We start from the raw sequence: 25,356 nt of genomic DNA on the forward strand, positions 1-25,356 counted from the left end.
TCCTACTTTACAGTGACTTTGTTTTTTATGCATGAAACCTGGGGTGTCAAAAGTGCGCACGCAAAACGCTTTTGTATGGTCACGCCTGTTGGTGTATGTAGCGCCTGCGGCTTTTCTTATGATTTCTTGGGTCATATTACCGTTGTAAAACCTGTGTTTGTTAGGGATTTTACACGCTGGCTGGAATTTGGGCGTTTCCTTGGGAATTTGTGCGTTTATTAGGGATTTGAAACGCTAGCAGTAATTGTGCGTTCTCTTTCAATCGGCAGTTTGATACATATATACTTAGTTCAGTTTCAGTTTAGTTTATTTTTTTGTTTTGTTGGCGAAAAAGAAAGACACAAAAAGCAAAAACACAATAAACACAAATAATTCGCACAACAAAGATGGCAGCGAAAGACCAAAAGGTCACCAAAGTCAGCTGCCACCCAAACATTTAAACAAAAGACCCAAAATTAAGAACATTAACACATACGGTATATAATATATAGCACAATACCAGCACTTTAATTTGTAAAAATTAACAATGGAATTAACAATACATTAACAATGGAATAACACAGTGCAACATAAAAAAAACATTGTGTAGAGAAATAAGCGGATGATACGTTTCAGGAGTGATCATTGTACAAATTCTTTTATAAACATTTATATTTAAATTTAAAAACATTGTAGGCCTAAGACTTTTCTTTTATTTCTTTTGGTACTTGATTCCATAGTTTCACTCCATTAAAACATAGCATCTTCTTACCAGAGTTTGACGTTGTAAAAGGCAAATATAAATCATTTTTTTGGTTCTGACGGGTTTTATGATGGTGAATTTCATTTACAAAAATAAAGCAGCTAGCAAAGGCCCGGGGCAGCATTTTGTGCACATATTTGTACATAAATTTTGCAGTTTCTAATTTAATAATATCGTCAATTCTGAGCACATTGAATTGGTGATAAAGAACAGTTGTATTTGTTGACCTCGGCAAAAATAAGCAGGATCGAATGAACTTGTTTTGTAACACTTGTAGTTGAGCAAACAATGTAGAGTTTGCTCTTCCCCAATTTATAATCGAGTATTGGATCTTGGATTGAAACAAAGCATAATATAAAGCCCGTAATACTGTTAAAGGGGCAATGTATCTCAGCTTAAATGCTATGTCGCAGACCTTTGCAAGCTGCTTTCTAAGATTAATAATATGACTATCCCATGTCAATCGCTCATCCAAAGTTACACCTAGATAGTTTATACATTTCTTCCTTTCGATGGATCGGCCACTGATGGACAGACTAAAATTTTCTGCTGCACTTCTTTTGTTGCAGAGGATCATATAAGTAGTTTTAGTATAATTTAATGAAAGTTTATTGGATTTCATTCACACATCAATTTTTTCTATTTCTCTATTGACATTTTTTTGGAGAGATGACAGGCATTTATCTGACATATGAAAGTTTGAGTCATCAGCAAAAAGTGTGGTTGAAAAAGAAGATGCATTTGGAAGATCATTCACATAAAGAAGAAAAAGCAAAGGACCAAGGATTGACCCCTGTGGGACACCACATTTAACAACATTGAAATTAGAATTCTTACCGTTAATTTTTGTACTTTGCATTCTATTTGTTAGATAAGATGTTAAAACGTTTAAAAACTTGCCACGAAAGCCATAATGGTGAAGTTTTTTTTAAAAGTATGCCATGATCAACTGTATCGAAAGCTTTACTTAAATCAACAAAAACCGAGCATGTGTATTTATGATCATTCAAGTTAGAAAGTAAATCATCATAAATTTTTGTCAATGCTAAGCTTGTTTAATCATTTTCACGAAAACCATGTTGAGCTGGGGTTAAAATATTATATTTGTCAATAAAATTCATCATCCGTTTATATAGAATTTTTTCGAAAATTTTGGCAAAAGTTGGCAATAAAGAAATTGGTCGCAAATCTGTAAAGTGTAAAGGTGAACTAACTTTTGGTACAGGTATTATCAGACTCTTTTTGAGTACATCAGGAAAGATTTCTTGCAAGACACATTTATTCAGTACTTTTGTTAAAAAAGGGCATATAATTACATTAGCCATTTTGATAAATTTAGAAGGTATTTCAAAAATGCCTGAAGCTTTATTTGCTTTGAGGCTCCTTATAGCATCAGATACTTCTATCTCATTTATACCAGGAAAGCCAAAAGAAGAACATTTTCTGTTTAACATGAATGATTCAAAATTTACATTTGAATTTGGAATTTTAGCTGCCATTGAAGTTCCAATATTTGTGAAGTAATTATTTAATAAATTTTATTAAAATATCTAAATAGTCTGTTATTTACTAAATAGTAATTTATCCAATATCTAAATAGTCTGTTTTTTGTTTTAATAGATTTATGAATGCCTTTTGTTATCCATGGTTTGTTAGAGAGCTTAATTTCAGTTCTCGACATGTTTCTAAGTGGTGCATGTTTATCTAGTGTTACTTGAAATCGCATAATAAAAGAGTGCATCAAGTTGTCTGCATCATCACAATCAGTATTTATTTCATTCAAATTAGACTCTAAATCGCATAAGAAGCTGTCAAGACAAAAGTTTTTTAAGCTTCGAATTTTTTTAGTGGGTGAATTACACACTACATTTTTATTTTTAACACATAAGAAAATAGGTAAATGATCAGAGATGTCATGTAAGCAAATGCCATAGGCATTTTGGTTACAAGTTATGTTTGTGTAGATGTGATCTAGTAGGCTTGGATTAGATTCTCCACAAAATCTAGTTGCACTTGTTATCAATGACTGGCAGCCTGCAGCTTCAAGGGCTTCTTTATAATTTAATACTGCAGGAGATTTTGCAGCCTTTAACAAGTCAATATTTATATCTCCACAAATTATGTATTTACATATTTTACTTAGTATTTACTTACTATATGTATGTATTTACTATATGTACTATATATGTACTATATGTATTTACTTAGTTTTATTTCTTTTCAGCGTTGTGCATCTTCCGCATGCTGCATTGCTTGGAGCATTCTAATCACACTGAGTTTCCCTTAAATCAACCGTCTAGAGTGAAACAAAAATCAGTATGGTTTTGTCAGTCATTGGGTGGTGCGTTATTTTCACTCAGTTCACCACAGATTCTTTTCTTGAAAGTCACGGTGTCAGTTCAGTTATGGTTGTAGTTTAGTTTTATGTTCTGAATCATGATTTCGATTCAGTTCATTTCATTCTGTTTGTGATCAAGTTAGGCAGTATTTGGCTGCAACGTTTGAAGTTTGTTTTTTTCTTTGCAATAAACTCATACATGTAGAAAACCAAGGTATTATTCTCAGATCATCCCCACTACCATGCTTGTACTCGGGATGTTGCTGTAGGAGTTACAGCTAGGTGGGCCGATGCTCCAGACAATTCGACGTCCGCTACAGTGTACAATGTGTTATATGACATATGACACAACGTTACTAAACAATTCACTTTTCTTTGCGCAAAAAAACACTATCAAAGATTGTTGATACTCGGGTACTTCCGCATAATCAAATCTGGCCCACTTGGGAAAAAGTTTGGACACCCCTACATTAGACCTACAAAGACCTTTACAGAAAGCTTACTTTCGCCTGCAATAAACTCAACTCTTCATCGTCTCCTTGCAAATAGCCTACAGTACTTGGACAAAAGCAAAAACAAGTTGAGACTTGCTTTTGGTATAGGCCTAGATTGGCCCGTTTAACCAGGGTGGTGATTCAATAAAGCGGGTAAGGTTATTAGATTCTGGATCTTCGAGAAACGGTCTAAATCAGGGGTCACCAACCTTTTTTGCATGCGGGCCACTTTGGAACTTAGGAGAGCTGTGGCGGGCTGCACTAGTAAAATTTTAGGTAGGTTGACTCTTATGCTAGAAAAAAAAAGCATTTCGTACCCAGTATCCAGCGTTACATGTTGTTACTATTTATTTTAGAATATCACAGCAACAAAATTAGTCAAACAACGCTACTGTCAGGCCAAGCTTCTTTAACAACACTTTTGACTTCTTTAACAATGCCTAATAAACGTGGCCACTTGTTTTGCGCACTTCTAGCGAGGCGAGCGGTTTCATCAGACTATTCATTACCAAGCAAGAGTGGTGTTGTTACTTCGCTTCACAAAAGATGTCTTGCCATTAACAATTTCAGTAAACATGGAAATGTTTGCCACATCGCAATACAGGCAACAATAGTAACCTGCAAACATACGGTATCAGCGAAAGTAGGGTCCAATAACAGGGAGAAAGAAACCAGGCACCATGAAACAAACGCTTGTGGAAATCACCGAAAAAACGTTTCTATCGTAACTCATGAACAGTGTTACCTCTAAAAAAGCAATGAGTTGGTTTTCATCCTTTTTGTGAGAGTCTATAAAACCGTCTTTCCTTGACTATTACTTGTTACTTGCGGTGCTTATCAGCATGGCAAGAATTGTTGATTAGCAACATTTTGCAGTAAAAAGCTAAATATTTTCATAATACCAGAAAAAGTCTTTAAGTTTATATATAATATTTTTCCAACTTATTATAAATTGAGTTGGCACACCGACCTATTTTGCCAACAAAAACTTGCATAAAGGAACACTGCTCATGAAACCCAATAACGCTGAAACGCACAGTAGTGTTTACATAATATTTATAAACTTAAAATAAGCAACCCTAGCTTACTCACAGACAATTTCGAAATCCGAAAACAGACGTTTTAATCAACCACTGGGACAGTGTGGCTGGACATCGCATTGGAATAACTTTAAACGACCCCTACCTAGAACTACAATCGGATTGGTCGGTCTGTGGAATCGTATGCAAAACGAAAATATTCTTATCGGAAATTATTTTTTGTCTTCATGCTGTTTATCTCCTCAAGAAAAGTATTTTGGTTATAGGCTACTAATACGCTGATACCTTCCGCGGGCCGTACATAACAGCGTGGCGGGCCCGAGGGCCGCCAGTTGGTGACCCCTGGTCTAAATAAACGTGTAGCCCGATTGAACGAGGTTGATTGTGGCTTTACGGAACAAGTATCGGTACGAAATCGTTGACGACATTCGAAAGACGTTGGGTGGACAGCGCTTGAGAATTTGTAGCTCTTTCTAGACAAACACCTATGATGTGAGAGCAGTTGACTAATTTCAGCCTTCTGTTGTTGCTTATAGCCTATGTGTTGTCACATTGCTTTGTGTAATTTTAAATGGATTGGTTAGCAGCAATTACAAATGAAAGAATACCTGGCTATAGTTTGCAACAAAAATCTTAGCAAACTTTAAATAAAACTTTTTCCTTTTCTAGTTCAAGCTCCTTGAAAAATAAAGTACTGTAAATGTATTTTTCAGATATCTTTGAGTAAAGAAAATGGAAAAAGCTATTTTTTGACTGACGCAGTCACTCAAGAACCTTCCCAAATACGCTTCAAAAATATTAGCAAAGAAATTAATTTAAGAAATTTGACTAAAACCAATAAATGTTGCATCGCAAACACTTGTGGTACAAACATTTTGAATAATACTTTGCGTAATGTTTCGTTACGTGGATTTTCAAGCAATTTAAGGAACACATTAACTGCTGAACCTGAAGAAGAAACAAGGACAGACGAGATACAACTTGAGGCTCCAACCACGAAAGCCCTTGAAACCGTATTGAAAACATTTAAAAACAATGACATTCCATTGCCTTTATGTCCCGGAAACCCGCCCAGCCTCAAAGTGAGTAATAAAGGCAGGGATATCTAAAGAAGGGGATACGAAGGCTTTTATTACGTCTGACAATAGAAGGGCTTTCGTTTATCGTAAATAACCTGTGTTTATCGTAAAATGACATTTGGCACCGATAGTAGTTTAATAAATTTTGTTATGATAACTTGCATTGCGCTAATAGCATCGGGCCTGGATATTCATAGCATGCTCATGGTTGCTTGTTAATTCAACTACCCGTATACAGTACTTGCTTTACATCTAGCCTACAGCAAAGGCTTTGTTAAAAAAAACAGCTTACTGGTAACTTTTCAACTGTCTTTGTAAACAAGTATTCCTTAAATATGCTCTACGTAACATTTGCTAACTGTCTTCTGTAGCTCATTGTACCAGCTGCATTACAAAACCTTCTATGATTTTAAAAAGAACCACATGTTTAAAGCACTACAAACTACCGCCCTGGTAGTGTCACTACAATAAGGCAATCGCTGCGAGCCTTCATATCCCCTTCTTTAGATATCCCTGAATAAAGGTTTCAAGCTTACTTAACTTTAGATCTTCAAATAATTGTTACATGAATAGTAGGCTAGCCTATAGTTTTGGGAGAAAAGTAATTTTACAACACCATAAACAGATGATTGTCAGTGACTCAAACGTTTTCGGCAAGAACTCTTTATCCTCTTCAGGAAATACCCAATACATTTAAACAAAAAACAAAAAAACAAATAACAGTAAATAGCCTAATGGTAGTGATAAGTGACTGAAATAAATAACTGCAACATGCACTGAGCCAAGTACAACGTAACAATTGAAGAACAGATACCAAAAGTGTTAACATTTTGTTAATACGTATGAGTGTAATCACAAGACAAAATAGTGGATGAATTTCAGTTTCAAAACTGCCAATCAGAATTTGAAACCCAAATTCACAAGGCACTTCAAATAAAACAGCGCAACTAAGCTCAACCAGCAGTGATTCGCTGGAGGAGCATCTTTCCTATTGGATTTATTACAGTAGATTACGTTTGCTTCAAGTTGATTGTCTTTAATTGCCGCTCGCCATCTTGTCTTGTGATTACACTCATTACGCATCAACAACATGTTAGCACCTTTGGTATCTGTTGTTTAGTTGTTACGTTGTACTTAGCTCAGTGCATGTTGCAGTTATTTATTTCAGTCACTTATCACTACCATTATTTACTGTAAGTTGTTTTGTTTGCTTTTTGTTTAAATGTATTAAGTACTTCCTAAAGAGGACAAAGAGTTCTCACAGAAAACGTTTGAGTTTAGTATGTTGTTATTTTATTAGTGTATTGTATTTGCTTTGAATAATGCTATTCAACCCCATTAAGTTACTGTCAGTCATCTGTTCATGTTATATGAATGATCTCTACGATTTTGATGCTCTTGTCAAATCGTGGTGACTTCAGTGGTGCCGTTCACAGCTTACTCATTGATAGTTCTCCACAAGCCTTGCGTTATGTTGATTATTGTTATTGTTTTGCCTATTCAGTAGTCAATAAGGATATTTTAGTTTGATGCAAATAATAATGAAAAGAACTTGTCTCACTGCCTTTTAGTTGAACGCTGCACCTACAAATATGCAGTGCCGTGTAAAAACCATCTTGCTCCCTCCCCCGATATCTGATGGCTGAAATATTCGCTTACTGATTTCCAGTACCGTTGGAAAGGGAGAAGAACAAAATTTTAATCCCTGCCACGGGATCATATCAGTGGCCTGAAATCTTTCCAAAGGGACCAGAAACTTTGAGAAATCACCTCGTATTCTTTGGACATAATGCGTCTTTCTAAAGGGTGACTTTAAGTTATTTAAAGCACAAGGATCTTGTCAGTACCAGGCCCAAATTGTCCTCATAACGGCCTTTGTGATTGCGCCTTACTATTTTCCGATGGTGATTCACTTACTCGGACTTGCTTGACGTAGTCTACTATCAGTGCTGTATTCGTAAAAAAACACAGGGTATACTGTCAGATTTGCCAAAATGATAAATAATACACAACTTGCAAAGTACTAATCTTCATTCTATTTCTACCATAACATGAATTATCAACATCAAAATTGAACAAAATTGTTTATTTTGAGAGGTACAAAATTGTTTATTTTTCTATAAATGCATTCCAAACAGCCTGCCTAGAGGAATCTACATCTTTAACCTCTTTACAAATTCGGGATCTAGTATCCTTAGTTTGTTGTCGTATCCAGGCTTATACCCGGTGGTTGAAGATTTAGATTAAGTGGACGAGAAGGCAAGGAAGTCAATCTTTGCGTCCACCTTCAAGCATGCCTTAAAGTGTCCTGCCAAAGACACAGCCGCATGCTCGTAAGCGGTATCGAACCGGCGCCCTTTCGAGTGCCCTTCCAGGGCTCTCACCACTCGGCTATATATACTTAGCTGATCGGTGGTTTAGCAGCCAGGATCTTACATATTTTTTAGTGGTAAATTGAGCCACAGGTGATACATTGCAATTAATAAACATCACACAGCTCACTATCAATGATCCTCAAAGGGTTAAGTCGTTAGTTAGTAATTTTCAAGAATTAGTAGGATAGCATAGGCACTCTCTTTGGAAAATCAGAGGGTATACTAATAGTTGCTCGAAAAAGCAGAGAGTATACTGCGTATACCGCCGTATACCCTCGAATACAGCACTGCCTACTATGGAAATTAGCAACATTAATGTTTTAGTTTGAAACTATAGACTAACTAACTTAATTAAAACCAAATAACATGATATGCGTTCTTCTGGTGCAAACTAAGCTGAAATATCACGAAATGTATAAGGTGATAATCTACTTTCATTCCAACGTTTCGTTAATCAGATACAACTGATTTCTTCAGGAGGCTAGGTCTAGGCTACCCGACCTTACCCCCTGAAAAAGTCAGTCGTATCTGATTAACGAAAAGTTGGAATACAAGCAGATTATCAACTTATGCATCTTGTGATAGTTCAGCTTAGTTTGCACCAGAAGAACGCATATCATGTTATTTAACTAAATGCCTGGTGAACAGCCTCATGTTATTTTAATTAAAACTATTTACTGTTTTTAGGGACGAAAAGATGTCACTATACAATCAGAAAGCCCTCCATTTTATGAAACAACTGAAAAAGAAAACCCACTTGTGTCTCATGGTGGCCACTTTAAGCCACCCAACTGTATAGCCAGATGGAAGGTGATAACATATTGCAGTATATGTTTTTCTTCAATTGCCTGGCCTGAACCAGGCATAGACGGCCTTGGATAAATAATTAGACCAAGTATTTCTGATATATTACAGTAGGCCTATATAGCTGGGACATTTTGACTTAATTTGTAACGTTTTGATTTACTTAAACCATTTTTACACAGAGGTTGGTTAGTTTTTATGCAACGACGTGTTTAAAATTAAAGTCTGTTGATTTAAAATATTTTGACGAAGCCAACTTGTAATTTTAAATCGAAACAATTTCACAGAATTAGAATTTCTTATGCTGTCATTGCGATACCATAGCGCTGTTACTGTGCTGGAGCTTACCATGCTTTGTGGGATTCATATAGGCTACTATAGGTTACAATATACATTCTGTCTGGTTGGCTTTTAAACTTTATCTTCGGACTGACAAAGCCTTTTATAGGTTATGTCTCACAGTTTCGCATTCTTGCAGAGGCTATGCGGTGCCAAAGGATGCGATATTGGTTTTGCAAACTTGTACCAGGTTGACAGAGTGACGTTTCCGATGGTTGTTTCACAGAAATTAGTGTTTTCCATTCACTAAGTGTCGCTGAATGGAGAGCATTCCAAAGATTCGTTGCTCAAGCGCACACCCTAAGAGCCGAACCAGCGCCGTTTGATCTTGATTAACCACCGAGCTAACGGGACAGACTAAGGGTTTAAACAAGAAACTTCTGTGTTTCCTACCAAACGTGAAAAAGTAGTTTATGTTGTCAGACGAGTACTGATTCTGATTAGACTTCATTTTTTGCTTTGCTTGTTTTTTCCTCCTATCGAAAACCGGTTTTGATGTGAGCAGCAAAAGCTGACAAGAAAACGTTGTTTTGAACTCAAAGTTTTGTAAATACAGACAGAGACTTTTCTCCAAGCATTTCTTTATCAAATAACTTGCGTTCTTCAAGTGACTGCACTACACTTCCACAAGATGTTTCACAACACTTCCACAAGATAGTTCCACCAGTTTTATTTCCGACGTTTCATCAGTCAGCACGACTGACTATCAAGGATGCTGACACAGGTAGGCCTCAACACAACCTGTTTAGCAGCCAAACGGTACAGGACAAAATCATATTGGCGAAATGAAAAAAGTTGCAAGAAACAAATATTAAAAAACTCAATTAACTTGCCAACCAATTTGATTGGCAACGCAAGTCGTCGTCGTTGTGTGAGCTTCTGGGGCCGAGGGTCTATCCTTTTACCACCCAAGATTCACGATGCTCCCGGACTACAATGGAAGGCTACTAAATAGCAGCCAGTCTTTGGTTTCATCATTCATGACATGCAGACCTTCCACTCCGTTAGGTGGCTTGAAGATGGAACAGTCATTGATGTTGTGGTCTGCGATCTGTTCCTCGACACCACATTCACAGAAGGATGAAGAGGCCATTCCCTATTGGTGGATGGTTGAGCGGAAAAGCCCGACACCCGTGCGGAGACGGTTGAGGCGCACCCATGCCTGTCTCTGTAGTGTCAGGCCAATGGGGCGTGTGTCGGCGTCGGGGATGAATGAATAGAGTCTGGTGGCGGTTGACTTCCATTCAGAATTCCATTTATGGTCCGCCCAAGTAGCCGCAGAGATGTCTTGATTATCAGCTTCGTTGATCAGAAGTTAAGCGGCTGGCACAAATGGGTGTCTTGATTTCTGTCGACGAGGGTGCTCGTTTGGGAGAGCAGAGATCTTGTGGTGGAGAAGGTGGTTAGGCTCCAGTGCCCGTCGACCGAGGGACAGAGTGGCTTTTTCGCAACGAAGCTCAGCGGGTTGGATGCCAGCGAGAATGGGGAGATTGTCCAATGGTGTGGGATGCTGGCATCCGGTCACTGTGCGCAGAGCGTTGTTTATGGCAGTGTCGATGTTGTGGCAGTGAGCATTCGCGGCACCACACTAGTGTACGTTACTCTGTTGAATAGTAGACAAGGGCTAAGGCTGCTATACGCAAAGTGTCAGCCCTCGCCCACCAGCTAGAGCCTGCCAGGCGCTTCAGTAGCGCAGCACAGAATGTGAGTTTCTTGCGCAGTGACACCAAATGGTGGCGGTAAGTGAGCGATCTGTCCAGTGTCACCCTAAGATACCTTGGTTCGGGGCAGAAGGACAGAGATTTTTCGTTGTTCTTGACGTGTAGCTTACGATCAGCTTCCCGATTATGGAGGTGGAAAGCTGCCGCCACAGTTTTGGTTTCGCTGAGTTTCAGTCGCCAGTTCTGGAGATAAGCTTAGAGAGTTTTCATGTCCTGGCTCAAGGTGTTTTCTAAATTTTCCCACAACTTTGTGGAGTGGAGAATCGCCAGGTCGTCCGCATAAGCGTATTTTGCGGAGACCGTAGTTGGCAGGTCGTGGGCGTAGATGTTGAAAAGAAGTGGAGCCAGGACCGATCCCTGTGGGACGCCGTTTTTCAGTCGTCTCAGTCTGCTTCGCCGTGAGCTACCGGTGGTGAGGGTGAAGCTTCGATTCCTGACAAGTTCCATAATAATATGAACCATATGTCGGTCAGGAAGCAGGCGAAGCAGCTTGCAAGTACGGCCGCGATGCCATACGGTGCCATAGGCAGCTGTAAGATCTAGAAAGACAACGCCGGCCTTCTTTTTTGCCTCAAAGCAAGCCTCAACGTCTTGGGTTAAGAGTGTGACCTGATCTACGGTGGATTTTCAGCGCTGAAACCCAGCTTGCTCTTTTGGAAGGAGCGGGTCGATGATTGGGTTGACGCGGGCATAGATCAGTCTTCGAGGATCTTGAAAGGAACACAGAAGAGGGATATTGGACGATAGCTCCTTGGGTCCTCTGGTGGGTTGTGAGGCTTAGGGATCGCAACTACTAAAGCTCTTTTCCAGATTTTTGGGATTGTGAGGTGGTGCAGGCAGGAAGAGAGGAATCTACGTAACCAGGACTTTAGGGCATGGCCAGCATGAGCACAAGCTCAGGGCAGATCTTATCGGGCCCTGGAGACTTGTGTGGTTTCACTATGCAGAGGGCGGTGGTGAATTCCTCTGGAGTGAAGTTTCCAGAGATTGTTTCTTCTTAGGATGTTTCCACTCGCCACAGGGCAGATACTTCCTTGGCGACAAGGCGGGATGCCTTGCGGTACTTTGTCTTGTAGACCCCGTTCTGCACTAGCTGGGAAGCGATGGCATTAGCAGAAACGGAGTACTGACGAGGGGAGTTTGCTGAGCGCCCAGTGAGGTTGTTGATGATGCTCCATGCTTTGCGGTTTGAGTGTGAGAAGTCGATGGTTTGGGTAGCTTCGTTCCATTTCTCAAACTTCTTTGTGTCCAGCCGCTCAAGTAGTCTGTTGGCGGCGGTGTTATAAGCAGCACTACTTGTGGCGTCTAGGTAGAAGCGATAGAGAACTTCACAGAGTCCCAGCATGGTGTAGTCTATTGGTGGTTTGATGGCCACGTGGTATTGTGGCCTTTTCCGCATTTATTATGGCATTGCAGAAGTCCTGGTATGCCTCGTCTGCGTTGCATGTTTCAGTCGATGGTAACTTTGCAGCAGACTCATTGGTCAGGAGGTTGTATTGATTCCAATCGGCGTTTTTGAAGTTCCGTCGCTTAACTGGTGAACTCGGGACAGTAGCCACAAGTTTTGGGGCAATGATGAGGAACGGCCGGTGTTGAGACCACGGGAACTTCTCAAGCACACGTCTGTCTGGAAGAAAGCTGTAGACATTCGCGAAGGCCAAGTCAGAGATTTTCCATGTTCCCCAGCGGCCAGGGTGGAAACTGGCTGGTTCCTTTGGATTGAATAGGAAGGCAATATGGTTTGTAAAGGCCCAGTCAACCAGCAATTTTCCGTCGCTGCTTGTGTTACTGTAATCCCAGTCTATGTGCTGGCAGTTGAAATCGCCAGCGTAGAATCTGGGGAAGAGAAACGTTGGAAGGGATGGTGGCAACATTCGCGAAGGTGTGGTCTTGTAGATGTTGACGATGTTGTAGTCTGAGATACAAATGCACACCCACTCAATCTCAGCATCAATTGGAGATTGGTCGACAAAGGTCCACTTCAGGCTCTCATGCACAAATGTGGCAATGCGCTTCCTGCGGTAGACCCGGCTAGCGCGCAGTTGGAAATAGCTAGCTTATCTGCAGAGGTGCAGTGGGTCTCTTGGAGGAGGATGACGAGTGCCCGGTTGGTATAGGCAAGCTGCTCCATAACTTTGATCTTGCTTGTTGTGTAGCCTTCTTTGTTGAGCTGCAGAATGGTGGAGCGTCTGAACTTGCCATTGCCCCTTGCAGCTGTGCCGTCCGGGGGGAGGCTCTTGGTTGACAAGTTTCGTTTGGAATCTCCTTGGGTGCAGATGTTACTCACATGATGGGGCACGAGGAGCCACTTGTCGTCCATCCCAGGCAACGCAAGTGATAACCAAAAACAGGCTTCGTAGGTAGCCATTACATTTGTTTATATCTTTATGACTCAACGTCACTGGAGCCTAATCATCTTCTCCACCACAAGATTTCTGCCTTCCCAAACGGGCACCCCCGCCGACTGAAATCAAGACACCCATTCGTGCCAGCCGCTCGGCTTCTGATCAACGAAGCTGATGAACAAGACATCTCTGCGGCTACTTGGGCGGACCATAAATGGAATTCTGAATGGAGGTCAAGCACCACCAGACTCCATTCATTCATCCCCGACGCCGACACGCGCCCCATCGGCCTGACACTACAGAGACGGGCATGGGTGCGCCTCAACCGTCTCCGTACGGGCGTCGGGATTTTCCGCTCAACCATGCACCAATGGGGAATGGCTTCTTCCTCCTCCTGTGAATGTGGTGCCGAGGAACAGACCGCAGACCACATCATCAATGACTGTACCATCTTCAAGCCACCTAACGGAGTGGAAGATCTGCGCGTCATGGATGATGAAACTAAAGACTGGCTGCTATTTAGCAGCCTTCCAGTGTAGTCCGGGAACATTGTGAATCTGGGGTGGTAAAAGGATAGACCCTCGGCCCCAGAAGCTCAAACGACGACGACGACGACGAACGTCAAGGAACGTTAAAACAATATAAGAAAAAGACGGAAAGGTTGAAATCGGAAAATTAGTACGTAATTGCAACATCAAAGTAATTTTTGGCATCACTGCGTTATTAATTAAACTGAGCGGAAATCTTGGTGCGTTTTTTAAACCAATTCTTTCTACTTTACTCATTTCGCCAGTAAGTTTATGTGTTGTGCCATTTGTTATTGAATAAGTTGTGTTTGCCTGTTTCAACCCCCTTGATAAAGTCAGTCGTGCTGACTGACAAAACGTCGGTAATAAAGGCTTGGTATCATTCTTAACATCAGGAGGTAACCTAATAGTACCCTATGGTCACAAGAAAAACACATGTCATTTTATTTATCAAATGCCTGGTGAACAGTTTCACTCTGTTTCTATCACAGTAATTTTGTTGTAAACAAAGAGTAGGTTTTGATCATCATTCTGGATAAGAACACGTGCCTTGTAATTTATGAGCTAACGTTCTGAGAACAATCTTTTTGTATAATTCTTTTCTGCTTAAACCAGAAACACAATACAACCTTTCTGAAACAATTCAATTAAGTTTGAGTAAAAATCCTGCGTGCTTTGTTTCAGGTTGCAATCGTGATTCCTTTTCGTAATCGCGACGAGCATTTAAGATATTTTCTACATTACATGCATCCAATTTTGCAACGTCAGCAGTTGGAATACAGGATCTACGTCATAAACCAGGTGAATTTGTTGTTACGTAATATACTGTAGTCTTGAATATTTTTTTTTGTTTTTCTCCAGTAAAAACAATCTGGCTTGGTATAAAGCAGATTTCAAGAAATTCTTATTAACCAACAAGTTAGCAATATTGTCAACAAATTTTTGTTTAAATTCATTAACTATGTAATTATTATATTATACCCTAGTGTAAAAACGTTAAAATATCTTTGTATTACTGAAAATAGATGTTCTAAGGATTATGCAGCAAGGATCATATTGAGTAGCACATTGATAGTTAATAATCAAATGTTTAATAATTATAATATTTTTGTTTAAGTCATTTTTTTTTATGCTCGTTGATGTTTTTTAGGACGCTGAGTTAAAAATACATGTTAGTTTTTTGTATCATTGATGCTTTTTGATAGAGGCTATTAACTGTTTTTGGCAATCTGTATTGTTTGATATGTTCATACTTCTCATGCTGCTCAGGTAATAGATTTTAAGTCTTAGTGATCTTTTGTTAGGTTTATTGAACGTAAAATTACCAATTAAAGAGCAATTGGTTTATTACAAGCTTTAAGAATAACAAAACATATCCTTTTTAAAGATTTGAGAAGTTCAAAAATGTAGGTCACTGTAACGAGGTTTTCGTTAATGACCCAAAATATCTTTCCTATCCAAAACCACATGTAATGGCCCATGATTGAATTGCTCCAGTAGCTCTGATACCGTCTTTGCATTGTCTGAATATCGTGGTGACTCTTTCACCATGTTTTTCGCTGAAGACCTCATAAAGTTTATTGCATTGTCGTCGTCGCAGTGTGAGCTTCTGGGGCTCAGAGTCTATCCTTTTACCACCCAACATTCACAGTGTTCCCGGATTACACTGGAAGGCTACTAGAGGGCAGCAAGTTTTTGGTTTCATCATCCATGACGCGCAGACCTTCCACTCCGTTAGGTGGCTTGAAGATGGTGCAGTCATTGATAATGTGGTCTGCGGTGTGTTCCTCGGCACCACATTCACAGGAGGAGGAAGAAGCCATTCCCCATCGGTGAGGAAAATCCCGACACCCGTACGGAGACGGTTGAGGCGCACCCATGCCTGTCTTTGTAGGTTCAGGACGATGGGGCGTGTAATTTTTCAAAAATTTGTTGCATAGTGTGCAACCATAGTAAATAATCGAATGTTATCAACAGTTTGGCAATGGGAAGTTCAACAGAGCAAAGCTTATGAACATTGGATACGCAGAATCAACTAAAGATCTTGACTTCGATTGCTTTGTATTCCATGACGTTGATCTTATATTGGAGAACGATTTCGCGATATACAGCTGTCCGGAAATGCCACGTCATTTGTCTGTGGCTGTGAATAAGTTTAACTACAAGCTTCCATATGATACAATTTTCGGTAAGAGTTTTGTGTTATGATATTATCGACTATGGCCGATTATCATGGCCTATGGGAGGATTATTTGGGCCTAGAAGTAGCTTAGTGAATTTCTTGGGTCTCAAATCAAGTCAATTCTAACAAAACGCACCATTATCTAAAAATACGAGGTGATTTCTTGGTAATGAAAAAGTACTGAAACCATGGGATTGATCCTTTATCATACGCCTACGTGCAACTTACCAAATTTAATCGAATTTGGACCAAATATTTTTTAAAAACTACAATTACAATAGACCTGAACAACAACAAAAAGTTTCAACAACACGAAAATGTGCGATTAATTACTTTTAATTACAATTGTAATTGATCTGACTCTGATAAACAGATAAATAACAGTGCGGGTTGTAATGTATAAGTTGTTTGCTACGAGGTGTAACAAAGTGATTATCAGTGCGTAGTTGTACTGTATATAGTTCTTATCTTAAACATTTAAAACGTGTATCGACCATTGTTATCGTTCGGTAAAGTACAGTGCAACTTTCCTGGGATTGTGGGAGCCTTGCCTCCACAACATTTTGAAACAAATTAGTCTGATCTCAGCTGCTGTTTGTAAACTCGCTTTCTTTATTCCACTTGCTAGGTTGATGTTCTTAAACAAACAAAAGCGAGAGCAATTTGCAAAATCTGAGGAACAGTAAGGGGAAGTCGGGGCAAGTTGTGCAACGGGGCAAGTTGTGCAAGACCCGTTTGAAAGGAAATAAATAGCGTAATGAATCTTTAACGACATTATTATACTTTAGCCTACGTATAATGCCTTTGAAGCACGTGAATCGCAGTTATCAGTTTTTTGGGCAAGTTAGGCTTGATCAACGATATAAGTTGTTTAGGTCTTAGGATCTAAATTCGGATGCAAACAAAATTTTGATTTTTCGGATGCACAGTAGAACTAGTCAAACTTTAGCAGTAGGGGTCAGTAGACGTATGATGTAGTTGTATTTTCGCAGGTAAAATTTGTTTGTTCATTTGTTAGTTTTCTTGAAATATTTTGTTCTTTAAAAAAGTGTGAATGGGGCAAGTTGTGCAATTGATGACGGGGCAAGTTGTGCAACTGTTCCTGTAAACCGCCTTTGTTAATTTACAAATGTTGTAGCCTATTAGACATTTTTACACAGTTTCAAAGTCTGAATATAGTGAATGAATATAAAATAGCTAATTTGTTACAATTGTCTGTGCTATTGCTGACCGTAATATGTTGCTCAACTTGCCCCTAGTGCTGCACAACTTACCCCATGGTGCTACACAGCTTGCCCCATGGTGCTGCACAACTTGCCCTGAAAAAATAATCCGGGGCAAGTTGTGCAATCGTTACTTAAACTTCAATACAGTGCAAAATAATAAATAAAACCAACCAGTTTTTGTCTTAAAACTTGGCTTATTAGCATGTTTTTGAAATGCAATACTTGAGTCTTCGAAAAAGTTAGTGAAATAAAAAAAATTAGATTTAAAAAAAAACCTGTTTAACTTGCCCCGCCTTCCCCCCTATATGGTTAAGAGCAAATGGTTGGAACGCCTTGTTAATCAAATAAAAATAACAAATGTAAACTCACGTTTTGCAAACAAACATTGTATGTTTTTTTTTTCCATTTTCAGAGGCATCCGACCAATAGCCTTTTGGATCTGCTACTGTCGTCACAACAAAGAAAGAATGTTTTTTTAAGTGTCGACAATATGAGATTATCGTTTCAGGCGGTGTAACAGAATTTACGAAGAAACAATTTGAGGCTGTGAATGGTTATTCCAATTCCTTTTGGGGATGGGGAGGGGAGGATGATGACATGTACAACAGGGTCAGGATCAGTCATATGGATATATGTAGATACCCAAAAACCATTTCCAGGTAAGTTGTTACATGGATTGAGGTTTCGCAAACTGTTGTTCACAGAATCTACTTTCAGATTTTAATTAAACAGCTACTCTATCCCACAAATTTTTAACATTGCAGCCGTATTTGATAAAGTATGAACGTAAAAAAGTAAAGTATAAAGTATGGTAATTGGAAAACGTTTTACTCTTCATCATTGTTATAGTTTGCAATGTTTTCAATCAAGTTATTAGATTTTTTTTATATCAAAAACAACCAGACAATTGTAGAAATGATCTTAAATTTTCACAAGTTGATTGCATAACTTCAAGAAATAAATATCAATCTATTTTATGCTGCCTGTAGCAACAAGGTGTTCTTCATCGTCGTATGAGCTTTCTTCCGGACTATACGTTTGGGCATGAGGTCATCAGCCACTCGACAGTCTCGTCATCCAGGGCCTTTAGTCTAAGCGTTCCATGTGGTGGTTGATGGATTGGGCAGTCATGGACGACATGGTCTACTGTCTGGTCTGTGGCACCACACTCGCATCCCGGTGAAGGAGCCAGGCCCCATCTGCACATGTATGAACGAAAGCGACCGACGCCGGTTCGTAGGCGGTTAAGCCGGACCTACGCAAGTCTTGCGAGGGACGTTCCCGGAGGGTGGAGATCAACGTCGGGTAGAAAATTACGGAGTCGGGAGGTGTTGTTTTGCCACTCCGTGTTCCATGTGTAGTTCGGCCAGTGTGCCGCACTTATTCCAAGATCTTCAACGTTGTTCAGAAACTGTCGTGCGGCGGGCACAAATGGGCGTCTTGATTTCAGTCGCTGCTGTTCTCCAGGTGGGCGCTGTAATGTATTGTGGAGGAGGTGGTCGGGGTCCAGCGTGCGACGAGCAAGGAAAATCACGGCTTGGATGCTTGCAGGTTGGATGCCTGCTAGGATGAGAAGGCAGTCCGTTGAACTAGGACGCAAGCATCCAGTCACAGTGCGTAGTGCGTTGTTGATGGCGGTGTCAATGTGGCGGGTGTGAGAGCTACGGCACCACACTGGTGCGCAGTACTCGGCTGTAGAAAGGACAAGGGCCAAGGTAGCTGTGCGAAGGGTTTTCGCGTCAGCTCCCCAGCCGGAACCCGCAGGCTGCCTTAAAAGTGCAACGCGCGTAGATAGTTTTTTGCGCAGTGACGCCAGGTGTCGTCGGTACCTGAGTGACCTGTCCAGGGTTACGCCAAGGTAGGTAGGTTCGGCGTAGTAGGGCAGGCGTTCGTCATCGGTGGTAATGTTGATCTCACATTTTGCTTCCTTGTTGTTTAAATGGAAGGCCGCCGACACTGTCTTTGCCTTGCTAAGCTGTAGCTTTCATTTCCGGAGATATGTTAATATAGTTGACATGTCCTGGCTTAGGTTCTTCTCCATTGACTGCCAATCTCCGGCTGGATGTAGGAGAGCCAAGTCGTCTGCGTAAGCATACTTCCTGGAGATGGTGTCAGGCAGGTCATAGATGTAAGTGTTAAAGAGGAGGGAGCCAGGACAGAACCCTGTGGGACGCCGTTCTTGAGTTGACGTAGTCTACTTCGTCGGCCGTTACCGGTGGAAAAGTTAAAGCTGCGGTTTTGCAAAAGTTCCATAATCATCTGCCTGTCAAGAAGGAGACGGAGTAGTTTGCAGGTAAGGCCGTTGTGCCATACAGTGTCGTAGGCAGCCGTGAGATTGACAAACACTGGGGTAAACTCACCAGAGATGTTGCCCTCGACAGGTGTTGGGATCTTCCAGAGGTTCGTCATTCCCTTGAGGACGGACTTGTCTGATTCTCGTTCTGTGCACTCCATTTTTCACAAGTTGTGAGGCGATGGCATTTGCTGAAATGGGGCATTGGCAACGAGGGGCACGTGATCTGCCATTGACGTTGTTGAGTGTACTCCATTCTATGCGGCTGGAGTGCGTGAAGTCGATTGAGTCGATGGCTTCTGTCCAGCGCTCCTTCCTCTTTGAATCCAATCTTGCCAGCAGGGCTATTTGTAAGTTGGAGGTGGCAGTGCCCTGGGGGGAAAGGAGGAAGTCGCGGTAGAGCCTCTTGCACTCCACATCCCAGCAAGGTATGTAGCTTTTCCGTCGACCTCGCGGGATGGAGTCTTTTGCCGCAGATATCATTGCATCACAGAAGTCCTGGTAGGCTTCATCCACTTTGATGGTGTGTGGGGATGGGAGGTACTGCGTAGCTTCGTTTGTGAAGAAGCAGTAGTATTCCCAATCGGCCTTTCTGAAGTTCCATCGCTTGACAGGCTTGCTCGGAATAAGTGTGGCGAGCAAGGGGGGCGTGATAAGCGAGGGTCGATGTTGAGACCTTGGAAACTTCTCTAGCACACGTCTCTAGCACAAGGTGTTCTAATACAACAACTGATTTGCTTTCATTCGGTTCGCAAAATTTTCTGCAAATCGAATCCAACCATTGAGCATTTAGTTAAAATGAAGCAGCGGTGAAGTTATCGCTATGTTTCTATAAACGTAACTCTTCATTGCAATTAAAGTGCAATAGAAATGATAAGATATTGCAGGAGAAAGAAGATCGAAATGTATTAAAAAATAAGGCCATATATTTTTTCTAATCTTTGTTAGACTTTTTTCTTTCTGCTTGTTTATTTGTCTTCTCCAATACTCATCTATAAATAACAATTAAAATTTTCCATTTCGAAAATGGTTTGTTTGTGTATCTTGTTCGTGTAAACCCACAACTTCGATGTCTTCATTTATAATTCGTCATCGAACGTTATAATTAAAATTAAAAGTTGCGACTTCACTATTTCCCAATATTGTGGTTTCTCAGAACAGCCACAGGCTTCATGAAAATCTTTGGTTTATAAATGAAAAATGTAGTTTTATAGAAAATACATGTTGAGATTTTTGTTGTTTACAGGTACCATATGATACTGCATGGAAAGGAAATAGGAAACGAACCAAATCCTGAAAGAATGAAACTCATCACAAAAACAGCTCAAACGATACGAAGGGATGGATTGAATAGCCTTAAATACAAGGTGTGTTTGCAAGATTGTATGAGCACAATGTTAAATTTAAAATTGATTTAACTTAGTTTCTTGTACGTTGCACAGTTTCGTTAATAATTAATCTTCAGTTCATAGTTAAAGTTTGATTAGCCTACGAGAGAGATTGATCAGTGGTTGCGCTAATTGATTTAAGTATAGTATTAGTACATGCACCTGCTGAGTGATGGCATAGCAGTCTGTTGACTGATTGTAGTTTAATCTATTCAAGGCTATGCATAGTAGTCCTATTAATTGTGTGTTAGTGAGCCATATCAAAATACTGATTTATGTAGGAAGTGTTGAAAATCAACCACTACAAGAGCTATCATCGTTCTAACATACAAATATTGTATAATATAACATATCCAATCGTGTGATATTAGATTTGTCATATAGTATAGTTATAAAATTTGTTGCAGTGTTAATTATGATGCAAGACCCAGTTGCAAATAATACCGATTCTGTGGGAGTCTGAAACCAAAGCTTTTTGAAATCGTTTATTTTTGTGAACTTCAAGTGACTTTCAAATTATTCAGGCTTGAAAGTGGTAAACACTAAATAGTTTTAATTTTGAAATATTTTTTTCTCTTCTGAAGCAAAGCTTTTGAATTTGTTTCATTGAAATTCCAATTAAATTCTTTGCAAAGAATTTCGTATTGCTCTAAGAAAGTCTCTTCAAACCTTCTTTAAGCCTGAAAAACAACATAAGCAATCCATAAAGCAAAACAAGAAAGCATTGCTAGTTGCTATTCCTGTTGAAGCTTTTAATATTTACACAAAGTTTAAAATAATAATTTAATAAATTAAGTTAATAAATAATTACTTCATAATTAATAGACAAATTTTAGAATAATGAATAATAATCAATTAATGAATTTGTTTCGTTGAATTTTAAACTAAATTCTTTGTAAAAAATTTCATGTCGTTTAAAAATGTCTCTTCAAAAACGTTTTGAGACCAGAAAGACAATAAAAGCCATGCACAGAGCATTGTTATATCTTTTTGAAGTTCAACTCATCTATTATTTTTGGACAAACTTTAAAACGGCTCAAATAGCTGAATCCGATGACTTGCATCCACTGGTGCTCCAATAGTTCCATCAACGACACGTCATAAACAACAAGTTTATGACTTTATTCAATGCCACGACAACTAAGTCTTACCAGGCATACAGGTGTTACAACTTTTGTTTCGTCATAACTCAAGTTCACAGTATGTTTCGTTTTGTTTTAAAATTAAAATTTTTGTGAGTTTTTTGTCTGTTTACAGAGTTGAGAGTTATGACAGTATTGCCTTGACGTCTAGGATAAGTACATTTTTGTCATTTTGTTAGTTTTTGAAAAAGTGAAAATGCATTTTTGTCGTAGGTTGTGGAAAAAGAAGAGAACATTCTATACACAAACATCACTGTGAATATTTTGGGTCCTCCATGATAACCCAGATGAGATCGGTTTCATTTCGTCAATACCGTAGTAAAGGGGTCGGACAGTGTTTGTCAATTTTCTGTCCAAGAGATTTCTGATAGTTGTTCTGCATCAGTTAATTTTGTTACATCTCAAACGGAGATACATGTAATGGGACGTGATTGACTTTAAAATGTTACACTAAATAACCTTTTTTCAAAGCCGTGATTTCACGAACTTACACGCTTTGCACATTCTGTAAACCTGATCATAAATATTATGAGATTTACTATAGAGACTTAATCGTAAATTTCACCCTGGGTCAGGTCAACCTGTTAACATAATACATCGATGATTGCTTTAAGGCAAAAAAAGGCCGTGTTTTTGAGATTTTGCAGCTGCCCATGACAAGGTATTATAGCACTGAATCTTTGCAGATAAGCTGCTTTACCTGCTTCCAAACCGACACGAAGTCCTTATAATCACGAAGCTTATCAGGAACAAAAGTTGCATTCTCACCACCGGAAAACAATGGCAAACAGATTGAGACACTTGATAAATAATGTCTCATAGGGATTAGGTCTGGCTCCACTTCTTTTCGAGTTTTACACCCACAAGCTGCTAAGCATGGTATCCATAAAACACGCACACGCGGAGGACTTATCGATTCTTTACAACACAAAGTTGTGGGAAAATCTAGAAGACGCTATGAGCCAGGACATGCAAACCCTCAGCTTATCTTCGGAAATGACGACGGAAACTCAGCAAAACCAAAACTGTGGCAGCAGCTTTCTATCTCCAGAAGCTGAACTTGAGCTACACGTCCAGAACAATGGAAAATCTCTGTCATCCTTCTACTCCGAACCAAATTATTTTGAGTTTATATTCGATATCTTGCTCTCCGTCTCATGTACCCTAGCGCTTGATGTCACAGCGCAAGAAACTGTCATCGCGTGCTGCGCTACTCATGCACCTGACAGGCTCCAATTGGAGAGCGAGGACTGATACTTTGCGTACAACAACCTTCGCCCTTGATTACTCTTCAATAAAGTACTGTGCATCTTTTTAGGACCTCAGTACTCACTGCCTCAACATTGCCACTGCTATTAACAGCGCCTTCTGCAAGTGACCAAGTGGCTCATGTGCGCCTGAACCGCCTTTGCACGAGCGTTGCGTTTTTTCCGCCCAATCATGCACCAATGAGGAATGATCTCTTCCTCTTCTTGTGAATGTGACAACGAGGAACAGACCGCATACCACATCATCAACAGTTGTACCACCTTCAAGCTACCTAATGGAGGGGAAGGTCTGCTTGGATGATGAAGCAGGAGATTGGCTGCTGTCTAATAGCTTTCTAGCGCTGTCCAGAACGTCGTATACCCGAAGTGGTAGAAGGATATATCGAAAAAGCTCAAACGAAGAAGAATACTTTACAATACGTATTAAAACGAACTACTGTACTGTAACAAAATTATTCAAAAACACTTCTAATTCAATTATGGTAAAACAGGATGTCACACTCCCTACCAGGCTATGGTAGCGGCTACTCTGTATATATTTATGCTCTAATATGAAGGCCCAGTGCTCATGCTTCTGCGTTGATGTAAAGTTACGCACGGTACCACTGTAGTTGAAAAGCGGATTATAAAAGTACGTAGGCTACGCAATAAAAAAGAGTTATGAAAACGGGGTTTAAACTTTGCAAGGCTAAAGAAAACGACATTCAGTATACAATAAGTTACTGTCTAAGTGTCTAAGGTTGTGCTAAGATGCAATAAAACAAGCATTTTACGAGTTTCACCACAACATTTTTTTTTTTTTCAAAAATGCTGGTAATTACGAGTTTTCCAATAAAATTATCAAAGCATTTTATAAAACTTATCCAAAAATTGACTCAACTAAAACGAAAACAAAAGAACGACAATGTAAAGTGTCTTTTGCACATAAACATGTTATTCCTATACTGTTTTAATAAATCACAAACCTAACAAATATATTTTAACATGCTTAATACGCTACTTTTGTTTTCATTCTTTTGTGATAGGATACAGAACATTATCACACACACACAGTTGACAGTACAGCAAACAATGTAATACCTCAAGGGTAAAAGCAACGATGTATACGATGAGAAGCTGCGAACAAACACAATGTACAATCACCGAGACGGCTATCTCAATTCTGGTATGTTATCAAGTGTTTTTTCTTGGACACAAATGCGAGCTCTTGAAATTGTATACTGGTTTCTTATCATTGGTCTTCGTAATGTTTCAATTTACTTGATTTCATTAGGCTGTAGGCTAAGTCACCTTTCATATGTCTTAGAGTTTAGACCACTGAGTGCTGTAATAATTTCCTTGTCAAAGAATGTTTTTGGAGTCACTTGATGTATCTCAGCCATCGCCAAATATTACAGAGGGGGTATAGGGGTCACGTGTTTTTGATTTCGATTTCTTATCGATCTCTGTCCAATTGAATCAATGTCTTCTGTATGAAGTGTGTTTCGGAGGAAATATGTCCACAGTTATATTTGTATAAAGCGGGTGTTTCTCTTGGGAAATCACCTAAAAACAAAAGCAACTTGTTCCATTAGACAAGATAAATAAGTAGGGAACTGAATTAACAAAGCATCACTAGGTTAGCAAGGCAAAACAACAAGCTTAAGCATTGAAATAATATATTACACATATTTACGAATAATTTGAAATGACGAACGTTTTAGCTTCATCCTTAGCTCTAATCGGAAATCTGAAATTTTGTAACAAATATAATAAATTTCAACCTTTGGAGCGTGACTGGCTAAACAGATAAGTAGGCAAGCCAGTAATCAAATAATAGAAGCCTAGCACAGAAGAACAACACCAGATGAAAGAAATATACAGATAGACAAAAAGAGAAAAAAAAAAGGATTAGAGCTGACACAACTAGGCTAACTAGAGTACAGTTAGAAGGGATTGAGAGAATCTTTGTTTTTTGACAAAAAATCTTCCTTGAGAGCTAATCCTGGTTGTGTCGCATACTTGAAGTGGCTTTAAATCACTGACGCAGGCCCGGTCGCGAAAAAATTTTTCC

At 39.5% G+C, this 25,356-nt stretch overlaps 2 protein-coding genes across 2 annotated transcripts in view; one reads left to right on the plus strand and one right to left on the minus strand.

Moving 5' to 3' along the window:
* Positions 1-8,434: 8,434 nt before the first annotated feature.
* Positions 8,435-22,372, plus strand: LOC145771962 (beta-1,4-galactosyltransferase 1-like). Its single transcript, XM_082583780.1, has 7 exons — positions 8,435-8,488; positions 8,756-8,878; positions 14,489-14,605; positions 15,782-15,992; positions 17,721-17,871; positions 20,752-20,872; positions 22,249-22,372. The coding sequence occupies exons 1-7, from the start codon at positions 8,435-8,437 to the stop codon at positions 22,312-22,314; spliced, it is 843 nt and encodes a 280-aa protein (XP_082439906.1). The 3' UTR covers positions 22,315-22,372.
* A 1,449-nt stretch (positions 22,373-23,821) lies between these two features.
* The window catches only part of LOC145770469 (beta-1,4-galactosyltransferase 2-like), a 32,905-nt gene continuing 31,370 nt past the window's right edge, over positions 23,822-25,356 (minus strand). The window contains exon 8 of the mRNA XM_082582133.1: positions 23,822-24,848. Coding sequence (XP_082438259.1) covers positions 24,762-24,848 — 87 coding nt within the window. The 3' untranslated portion in view covers positions 23,822-24,761. The remainder of the gene's footprint in view (positions 24,849-25,356) is intronic.

Source organism: Aplidium turbinatum, chromosome 1 (genome assembly GCF_918807975.1).
Source record: "Aplidium turbinatum chromosome 1, kaAplTurb1.1, whole genome shotgun sequence".
Lineage (NCBI taxonomy): Eukaryota > Metazoa > Chordata > Ascidiacea > Aplousobranchia > Polyclinidae > Aplidium > Aplidium turbinatum.

Coding starts and splice junctions, on each gene's coding strand:
- LOC145771962 (XM_082583780.1), top strand. CDS start 8,435: ATGATATGCGTTCTTCTGGTGCAAACTAAGCTGAAATATCACGAAATG. Junction 15,993..17,720: donor TCCATATGATACAATTTTCG/GTAAGAGTTTTG, acceptor TTATCGTTTCAG/GCGGTGTAACAGAATTTACG. Junction 17,872..20,751: donor TACCCAAAAACCATTTCCAG/GTAAGTTGTTAC, acceptor TGTTGTTTACAG/GTACCATATGATACTGCATG.